The following is an 11251-nucleotide window of genomic DNA, read 5'->3' as shown; positions in this document are numbered from 1 at the left end:
TTTTTTTAAAAAAAGCAGATGCATCTTGGCATGAATAAATTAGGAGACTTGGAATAACAGAACTGTGGGTGTTATGGTTCAGTAATTAGAAAAAAACAAATGACTAATAATAATCAAGCAGAATTTCTGTGAAATTCAGACTTGAAACTGAAAACTTGGGACATAAGAATTTAATTATTTTCTAACCTTCTTTTACTTTAGGACCTAACTGGCATCCAACAGTAATTACCTTAGCTTAAAACACCAACCAATTAAAAAGAATACTATGAAGAATTGGTAGCATGGGCCTTTCTTTTTATATTTTAAGTGTTACTAAAAAAACCCACCGTATTTCTTTCAATCACAGAGGGAATTACATTCCCAAATTTGGACTCTTTCATATCACAGCTTACACATTGTTTTCATTTTATAACCAAACCTTACAAGTTTTTGAGTACTACAGAGATTTTTTAAAACTGTAAAATAGGAAAAACTTCTGTAGATGGGCAGCAGTAACCATAAATAGGTTATTTCCTGGCAGTGATACCAATACAAATTTACTTAAACGTGTAATGTTACAGAGAAATGAAAACCATTCCTACAGTCTGCTGAATAATAACTTCAGTCATAACTTTTGTACTTATAAAAGGTTAACTATTTAAAATATGGTAAGGGATTTCTCTTTATCTAATATCCACATCATGAAAACATATACTAGAAAGATAAGAAATATTTTCCCTACAATCTAGCACTAACGAGGATTTCCAGTTGAAACACTCTAATCAGGGCATAGTTTTCAAAGCCAAACCTAATCCGGCTGGGACTTCATTTGTATGGGCCCATCAACTTTATTTTAAAGCTTAGTTCTCTCAAAAGACTTGTTGCTACACGTGGTATATTTTATACATTGTCTCTTGGATAAAAGTTATTTAAGATGTATTTTTTTTTTAAAACAGAAATACTAAGTTTTGGTATACTAACCAACAACAATCTTAACTATGATCCTAAAATCTTGAGCTCTAGCCCTTACCATTAATTCCTAGTCCCACATTTCTAATTGTATCTTTTAAAATAAACTCTTTACCTCCTTCCTCAATAATCCTTCTACTTACACCTACATTGAAAATGCTAATGGTACCACCATACTACTAGTCACCCAGGCAGGAAACTTAGAATTCCTCTTTGATTCCTCCTCCTTCTTTCAATTCATCTATCCAACCAGTGCCATGCTTTATTTATTTGCCTACTGATACCCCATTTCAACTGCTAACATGATAATACAGATTCTTTGTAATTTTTGTTTGGGTAGTAGCAAGCTCCTCTTAAACACAATCTCCATTTCAAATCTTCTCTTACAGCATTCCTTCTTCTATACTGTAGTGAAATTCTGTTTCTTAAGTCAGGTTCTAGACATATCGTGCCTCTGATCAAAAATAACCTTAGGCCAGTCATGGTGGCTCACTCCTGTAATCTCAGCACTTTGGGAGGCCAAGGCGGGTGGATCACCTGAGGGCAGGAGTTTGAGACCAGCCACGGCCAACATGGTGAAACCCCATGTCTACTAAAAGATATAAAAATCAGCTGGGCATTGCAGCAGGCGCCTGTAATCCCACCTACTCAGGAGGCTGAGGCAGCAAAATCTCTTGAACCCAGGAGACAGATGATGCAGTGAGCTGAGATCACACCACCACTGCACTCCAGTCTGGGTGACAGAGTGAGATTCCATCTCAAAAAAAAAAAGAAAAAAAAAAACCTCTTATCCTGATATCTCAAGTGCTATTATTTGATTTCAAAAACTTAATTCCCCACTATTCACCCTCATGTACTATGCATGCTAGCTAAGCATATTGTTTCCTAAACATGTCCTGTGTCGTTTTTTTCTCCCCAACACCTCCCAACCCACCCAGCTCCACCCAAACCTCACATCCCTGGTAACCACAATTCTACTCCCTACTTCTATGAGTTCAACTTGTTTAGATTCCATATAAGTGAGATGATGTGGTACTTGCTTTTTAATGCCTGGCTTATTTCACTTAACATAATGTCCTCCAAGTTCATCCATGTTGTCATAAATGACAGAATTTCCTTTTTTTAATGGCTGACTAGTATTCCATCGTATATATATCTATACACCACATTGTGTTTGTCTGTTGACACTTAGGTTGATTCCATATCTTGGATGCTATGAATAATGCTCCAATGAACATGGGAATACATACATCTCTTCGACATACTGATTTCATTTCCTTTGGATGTAGGACTTCGGAATCTGTTCTGTGCCTTTTCTATCTCCTAGCCCTTGCCTGTGATGGTTTTTTTTTGCCTAGGGTAACATTTCTTTTTATGTTCAAATCTTACTGATGCTTTAAGGCCTAGTTCGAATGTTGTTTTCCTGTAAGACAGCAACCTGGGTCTTGACCAGCTTGAAAGTTGGAGCCTCTGAACTCCTACAGGGCTTCCTATGGTCTCTATGGTAGTGTTTCTCTAATGTCTAACTTCAAGAGTATTCAGATCTCCTGGAGATCTTGTTAAAGTGTAGACTTTGAATCAGTAGGTCTGAAAGTCTGCATTTCTAACAAGATCCTAGGTGATAATGATGTAGCTGGTCTGTGCATAATCTGAATATGAAAGTATTATGGTATAGATTGATTTTTAACTAATGCCCTGGTTATTTATAAGGTTATCTAACTGTTCCTGTTTTCCTATACATAAAGCAAGGATCTGTTTTCTACTATAACTCGTACAAGAGATGTTCAATAAATATTTGTTAATATAATACTGCATAATGTGTAAATGTGTTTTTTCAAATTGTAGGTTTTCAACACATTAATGAGTTGCAATCTATATGTATACATGTGTGATATGCCTGGCACATTAGGTTTTCAATAAATAATTATTTAATGAAAAATAGAAACATTCATAAAATAAATTATACACAGCAAGCAGCAAGTGCTGATAATTGTTATCTATATCTCCTTACCCCCTGTCCCTTTCAAGAAAAAAACACCCTAAATAATGAAGATTTCAAATGTACAACCGTATTGCATGGTCTACACAGGAGTTGGCAAACTATAGCCCGTGGGACAAATCTGGCTAGCTGCTTGTTTTAATCCAAGGCAAACACATTCATTCCTTTACATATTATATATGGTTGCCTTTGCCCAACAAAGGCAAGGGTGAGTAGTTGCAGACCAGATGAACTGCAAAGCAAATATTTACTATCTTATTTACAAAACAGGTGTCTCTATGTTTTTTTTTTGAGACAGAGTTTCGCTCTTGTTACCCAGGCTGGAGTGTAATGGCACGATCTCAGCTCACCGCAACCTCCATCTCCTGGGTTCAAGCAATTCTCCTGCCTCAGCCTCCCGAGTTGCTGAGACTACAGGCATGCGCCACCATGCCCAGCTAATTTTTGTATTTTTAGTAGAGACAGAGTTTCACCATGTTGACCAGGATGGTCTCAATCTCTTGACCCCTTGATCCACCCGTCTCAGCCTCCCAAAGTACTGGGATTATAGGCGTGAGCCACCGCGCCCAGCCAAGGTGTCCCTATTTTTTAATTATGTACACAATGCTTGGTATATAATTATATGTATTCCCAAGATTATAAAGAACAAATGGCAGAAGTAACTTTTACCTTATTGTAATTCTTGGCTAATTCCAACATCTCTTTTACCACTGATTCATTATGTTTACAATGTTCACTGTAGTCCTGAAGTGTCAAACCTTCCATCCAACTCTTCTTATGCAAATTTAGCAACATCTAAAAAATAAAGAAAAATTAATTCTTTTTCTGCTTTGAGGACGTCCCCTTCATTGTCTAGAGGAAAAAAATTTAAAAACAAAAACCATTCTGACTTAATGAGTTTAAATTTAACTTTATTAATTCAAATAAACTCCAACTACAATGCGCCTATATTTATATTAATATAACTAAAGGAGTACTCAAACACCAAGGGCTTTGCATTTGCTGTTCTTCTACCTAGAAGGCTATTCTCATCTTTGCATAACTTACCTTCCTCTCTTCCTTACAGATAGATGCCTTCCCTAACACCACCACCTAAAATAGTCAAACCACATTACCTTAAACAAAAATCTTTCTTCCCTTAACCTGCTGTATTACTCGTATAACACTTATATTATAAAGACCTGAAATTTTTGTTTACTTGTTTATTGCATTTCTCTCCCACTAAAGGGAAATTAAAAAGGCAGGGACTTTGCCCTATTCATTTCAAGATCACCAAGATCTAGATTCTAGAACAATATCTAATAATAGCACACACTCAATAAATATCTGATGAATGAATGAATGAAACCCATATTAATTTTATACAAAGTACATATAGCCTCGATTGCAAATGCCAAGATAAGGAGATAAATGCCCCATGTACTAAATGCACTTGTGTCAATTTTTCTGAGCCTCAGTTTAAAGATCTGTGAAGTACGGGGTTTGTATTAGGTAATCTCAAAGTTTCCTTCAAATTCTGATATTCCATCCATAATTAAAAACTTAAAACTTCTTTATTGTTAGAATGAAAAGCCATGAAGCTGAGAAAAAAATATTTATCTAGGCCAGGCAGGCTCATGCCGATAATCCCAGCAGTTTGGGAGGTCGAGGCAGGAGAATCACTTGAGGTCAGGAATTCGAGACCAGCTTGGTCAACATGGTGAAAGCCCATCTCTACTAAAAACACAGAAATCAGCTGGGCATGGTGGCACACGCCTATAATCTCAGCTATTTGGGAGGCTGAGGCAGAAGAATCACTTGGACCTGGGAGACAGGGGTTGCGGTGAGATTGTGCCACTACACTCCAGCCTGGGTGACAGAGTGAGACTCCAAAAACAAGAAAAATTATCTAGTGTGCAATCACATCAGCAAATTAGGGTTGGACCCTATATTAGTGATCATGAAACTAAAGCACCTTAGTTCAATGTTTCTCAAATTGGACTTACAATTCTAAGTATTCTTAGATGTTCCCTAAGGTTTCAAGTTTATATTTTAAGACAGTTTTTCTTAAAGTCCTACCCTAGAAATTTTGTTCAATTAAGGACTATGATTAAGGAAGAAGTTTTTCCCTTTGAATGAGTCACAAAATTGCAAAAAGTTAAAAAAAAAAATGATGGCTACAAAATGACTGTTATTTTGTCAATAGAACCATTATACTTTAAATGAGATCCCTGAGCCATGAGAATCTGACAAGTACTTGGAAGTATATGCTGGTTTAGTTTAGAAAAATGACCCTATTTGCTGGGCAAGGTGGCTCATGCCTATATTCCCAACACTTTGGGAGGCTGAGGCAGGCAGATCAAGACCATGGTCAAGGGATCAAGACCATCCTGGCCAACATGGTGAAACCCCATCTCTACTAAAAATACAAAAATTAGCTGGGCATGGTGACACACACCTGTAGTCCCAGCTACTCAGGAGGCTGAGGCAGAAGAATTGCTTGAAACCAGGAGGCAGAGGTTGCAGTGAGCCGAGATCACGCCACTGCACTCCAGCCTGGGTGACAGAGCAAGACTCCGTCTCCCCCCCCAAAAAAAAAGGAAGAAAAGAAAAATGACCCTACTTGCTTAGAAATTTACAGCTATTTGTGGTACAAATTTTATGTTATAGTGGAAAATAAGCCGCCTGTCAAAATCACCTATAAGGCTTTTCAAGATACAAAATTCCTCCATTCCCTCCCTTTGGCTCCAAGGTCACTAATTCTTCTCCCATTTCCTTACTATGGCTCCAGGGGCAAGAACACTATGCCAAGAAAAATTAGGAAAACCCTCCACAGATGATTTCAGTTTCTTTGATTGCTTCCTAGCTTCTCCACTGATACTGTTCTAGAAAATACATCTTTGGGAAATGTGGGTGCTGCTACAACTACCTATGCTATACAGCTATCTATAATTAAGTGTTGAGAACTGCATTTTCCTACCATTTCAAAAGCAAACAAAGACAGTTCCCAAGGAGCAGCAGGATATTCCTACCATACCTGGACAAGGATACCCTTGGGACTCTCAGGTAAGGCCTGGGGTTAAGTATACAAGTTGTCCGGGTAAGAGTAAAGGCAGAGCTTTTGTTATCAAGAAGGCAGTTTAACAGCTAAACTGAGCTATTAAGAACATAAACATAACATTAATTAATTTATGTAAGTGCTTATATATTTGCTTTTTATGCCAAGGAAAATGGCTAAGTTTATGAGATACTCCCCAAAAAAAGAGAAAGAAAAAAATTGATGTAATTAGCCAGACATTTCCAAATAGATGGGTGTCCAATATCAGTCTGATAATACATTTATATTCTGAATGAATTTTCTGTTTGTACCTGAGTGGTGCCATTTTTCATAGTCTGTACTCATTCCATGTAAAATTAAAAATAAGCGTTAAAAATATACTTAGAGCAGTCAACTAAATCTATCACAGCAGAAGTAAACTGTGGGACACAGGCAGGCAATTGGAAGAGAGATTTATAGGATCCCCTCAGGCCAAGGGGTAAATGGTCCCCCACCCCCTCACTTATCACATGCTGAAGCACTGGGCCCTTCAGATGAGTTTATGAGTGGATCTGACCTTTTAAAACACAGTTTATCAAACTTAAGAAAAAAAATTAGAATTCTTACTTCAAAAAAAAATCTTATATTGCACATCCTCCTTCCAAGTGTATAGATTAGTTGAAAGAGGGGGTACATGTGGAGAGCCCGCCTCACTCCATCCGCCAGTTGCCATGCACCAGGATCTCCTTCTAATGCACCTTGGTGAGAAACAGTTTTGGCTAGATAGAATGATCTTATTTGCTACTGATTACTTATCACTTTCAGACTTAAGAGTGGACTCAATAACTGAAACGTAACTGGATATCAATCAATAGTAAACTCAGTGTTCTTTGAAAAAAAAATGCTTTTAACTGTTTCCCAGAGAGAAATACAAGAAACTAATTAGGTGGATGACTAATTGTAGTAGTAAAGAGGGAGAAAGTGGGTCAGATTGAAATATCAAAAAACAACAGGCAAAGTTAAATACTTGGCATTAGTTGAGAGAAAAACTGTACTGGAAATAATCCTAAAATAGTAGAAACAAACGAGAATGCTAATTCATCAAAATGTTAGGTAATGTTAAAAAGTAATCAAACTTGAAAACTGGTATAAAAGACGGTAGGATCTAGTTCAAATTATCGGAAAATCCCATAAGTGCTTCCCTTTGACTCACGTTTAGTTTTCTTAGGGTAAACATGGTATGTTTTCTAAAACCACTAGGCTGGGTGAAATGGTTGGCTCATGCTAATAATCCCAGCGATTTAGGAGGCTGAAATGAGAGGATCACTTGAGCACAGGAGTTCACGACCAACCTAAGCAAGAAAACAAGTCTCTGTTTCTACCTCCCACCCACCACCCAAAAAATAGCCAGGTGTGGTGGTGCATGCCTATAGTCCCAGCTACTCCACAGGCTGAAGAGTGAGGATCCCCTGAGCCTAAAAGTTTGAGGCTGCAGTGCACCATGATCACACCATTGCACTCTAGTCCGGGAGACAGAGCAAGACCCTATCTCTTCAAACAAACAAACAGCACTACACAACTGCAATTTAAGTTATTCCTCTCAAATTCACAGAGCAATATATTTACTAATTTAATGACAAAGGCCTTTTTATTGGAGAAGATACATCAATCAGAAAAATCACAGAACTAAAAGAAGTATTTTTATGATTTTCATAAAACCAAAGTGGAATGTTTGATTTATTTCCTACTTCCTCTCCCACTTCAGCACCTACCAATAAGGTAAAATATGCTGCAATTCATCAATAGTGGAACAGTATTTGGAAACATTGAAAGAGGTCAAAAATTCTAATTTAAATCACAAACCAGGTAATAGTTTAAATGGTTTGAAAAATATTTTTTCCTCATATAAAATAAAAATTTAAACTTACCTTCTGTTCCAGTTCATTTTTCCGATAGTTAATAGTAATGGAGTAATAATGTCTGTTTAGTCCATGAATTAATGCCTACATAGATAAATGATTTTAAAAAGGACAAATTAATATTTTTCATCAAAGAAAATAAAAATGTTTGAAACTACTGACATATTCTGTACACAATACCTTTACCATCCTCTATTAAAGGCATTTTAATTTAAGTAAATCCAGATGAAATGAAAGTATTTTTCTCAGCTACAGATTTTAAACTAAGGTTCAAAGAAATGGGTTATACATTCTTCAAAGCATGATATGGAGGAGCACAAATTTCAGTAGCCTTGGTCAGTCAGAGATAAGGTTTGATCTTATCATAAGCTAAGTTTATATATCATCCATAATTTATTAAATCTAATTTTATGATATCTAGGGGGCTCATTGGTATTTCAAATGAAAATCCTAAAAGGTCATAATAACACAACTGTTTCTTTAGCCACATTAATCTGGAGTTCCCCTTTTCTTAATTCAGTTTTGCTTGATTCAAATAATTATGTTATGAATGTCTCCAAAACAATGTGGATTTTGGTCTTTACTGGGTCTGTCTAGCTCATGCTCTTATCCAGTGTCATGCAATCTCACTAACCAGAATTTTTTTCACCTTACTCTATCTTTGAGATGAATAGGCCAATCATAATAAAATCTTAAGCTAATGGCATAGCTTTATTAAGAAACAACAATCCTGGATATCCTGAAATCAATTCACAACTGCCCCCATATCTAACTCTAATAACAATATCAGGTGTTCAAATGAAGTTCAGCAGTACTCTGGTGGACCTAAAGGACCCTCTGGCAGCCTAGAAAAACATGAAAGTACAGAAATACATCTTAGGGATATTTTTAATAAGTATAAAAACAAAAAGATCTTTAGGGTTAACTCTCAGGAATCTAAAGACAAAGCGGAAGAAGGGGTCATTAAAGAGAACATTTAATGAGCACCTAGTATCTGCTTTACACATTACATCTTCTAATCTTCACAATACTGTGAGGTAGGCCAATTCAATTTGTATTTTGACAGATGAAAATAAAATGCAGGGCTAGGCCCAGTGGCTCAAGCCTGTAATCCCAGCACTCTGGGAGGCTGAGGCAGGAGGATCACTTAAGCCCAAGAGTTCAAGACCAGCCTGGACAACATAGCAAGACCCCATCTCTACAAAAAAGACAAAAAAAAGAAAGAAAATACGACACAAATATTAATTTGTCCAAGTTTACAGCTAGTATAAGGCTGAGATGGGGATCTGAACCTAGGTCATTCTGATTCCATAGCCTATGTTCTTTCTAACATACTATGCTACAATACATGTCAGGAAATTCTTGGATTAAGTATACGTACTTTAAGGATCAGGATGAAAACAAAGCATTATGTTAATTTTTAAGCTTCACTAGCAAAAATCACTCCACTGAGTATTGAAATATTTTAGGTAAGTACTTTAACAGATTCTTACTTTACCAATGTCTGTTATAAAAGTGAGCTATGAAATTCCATAGAAAGCGGTGACTGATTGTAAAGTACCAAGAGTATATATTAAATCCTTATTCATTTCAATAATCACCAGGAGCAATGAATCAAATTTCAGTGCATAAAAATGCTATATTGTACAGATCAAAAAGCTGAAGTGATCAGGGCTTCCTTTAATCTATGCTCATATTTATGCACATTAGGAGGTGAATCATCCTGGTAGAGAATTAAAAAAAGGTGCTCAGTCTTCTAAGCAGACATAGTCTGGCTGTAGAGAGTGGAGCTTGAGTTGGAAGCTCCCTCAACCAAGCACATTTCTGCAATGCACTCACTAACTGCACAACTCTATACGGTGATCATAAAGCTAGTAACTGCTGTAGCCAATACATACAGAAGCCAGCTAATGGGCCCACAGATACTAGGCCCTACATTTTTTAGATTAACTGTACTAATGAAATATACAACTGGTATCTGAAGGCACTATCTACTTGATTTTTAATTATATTATTTAGATAAAAGTAGTACAACTAACACAGACAGCATTAAAGACCAGCAGGTATAACCATAATAAAACAAAGGTAAGTTTAAATCAAATGGCATCCTCAAGTAATCTTTCAATTTCATTTACCTGCTGTATGCCCCCAGTGCCTTCATCCCAAATCATAAGTCAACCAGCCATGTACTTTTTGGGTTCATGTAGAACTACACATGGCCAACTGATAAAAGCTCATAAAAGCTTATGATTTTTACCTCTATACACTCACTGCTGTGGAAAAGCAGGTGCATTATAAAACACACAACTTATGAATTATACATAAGCTATTCATAGGTTCCTGATAAGTTTTTAAAGTTTCAAAGTTTCATGTTCCTTGAAAAAGTATGCTTAGATCTAAAGACAAATTTGTTTGCCTTATTTTATATTGATAAACTGAAAACAATACAGTGGCATCTGATATCCTTTAAATCACACCCTAAAATGAAGCTTTCTATGTATAAATAGAATAACTGAAAAGAAACAAAATGTTTTGTGGTTCCCTCCATAGCGGAGAACTGAGTTGCACAAGGCAAAAGAGGAAGGGAGAGTTTTTGCTAAATGACTTTGTGCTTAAACATTTTTTAAAAATGTATATATATATACTATCTATGGCAAAATTAATTAGATTTCCAATAATAATATAAAATAATGAAGCGATCTGGTCATGAGTACTAGTTCCTACATTACTTCACTGGATAACCTAGGCAACTCAACTTTATGGGTCTTAGGTTCCTCATGTAGAAAATGACTACAATGGCTCCTTTCTAGTGCAATTGTTTTACAATTTATATGTTCAATAATTACTGAAAACAATGTTTTCCAAATAGCTTAACTCTATTAAACAATGCAACAGTACTGAAGACTATACTGAGAGGTTCACAGCCCTAGCACATGCATCTATGCATCAATATTTACTAAATTTCCATGAGGATAACTGCCAATCTTCAAATTTACTGTGATACTTAAGAATCCAAAATGTCACTGAACAGTTTTTAATGGAATAGTTTTAAAAGTTTAGTTACTAAAATAAATGCTTAACTCTAAATTCTAAAGATTTGACAGTAATAGCCAAATGTTTCAAATGCAAAATAATATAAATTACCATATATTAATATAAAAGCCTATAGTATAGGCATTATACTTTCTCCTATCAGGATTGTTAGGGGTTTCTATTATATAAAACATGAAAGTGAAAATAACCTTTTTCTCTTAGCTTATTTCAACATTGTCATTAGTACTTTAAAAATAACATTTTCTAAAAGCAATATATGTTTCACTGTAAACAGTTTTAAAAACATGGGCAAGGAAAAACAAAAAAATTCCATAA

The 11251-nt window shown here is 35.9% G+C and overlaps 1 protein-coding gene across 2 annotated transcripts in view; it reads right to left on the bottom strand.

The window, feature by feature from the left end:
- The window catches only part of PSMD14 (proteasome 26S subunit, non-ATPase 14), a 106851-nt gene that overhangs the window by 13928 nt on the left and 81672 nt on the right, over positions 1–11251 (bottom strand). For both annotated transcript variants that reach the window (XM_017547849.2, XM_037745598.1), the window contains exons 9-10: positions 7892–7966; positions 3617–3742 (exon numbers count right to left, since the gene is read on the bottom strand). In XM_017547849.2, the coding sequence (XP_017403338.1) occupies positions 3617–3742; positions 7892–7966 (201 nt within the window). The remainder of the gene's footprint in view (positions 1–3616; positions 3743–7891; positions 7967–11251) is intronic.

The sequence above is a fragment of the Cebus imitator genome, unplaced genomic scaffold, assembly GCF_001604975.1.
Source record: "Cebus imitator isolate Cc_AM_T3 unplaced genomic scaffold, Cebus_imitator-1.0 Scaffold10, whole genome shotgun sequence".
Taxonomy (NCBI): domain Eukaryota; kingdom Metazoa; phylum Chordata; class Mammalia; order Primates; family Cebidae; genus Cebus; species Cebus imitator.
Note: the sequence above shows the minus strand (reverse complement) of the source record. Positions and strands in the feature narration are given on the sequence as shown.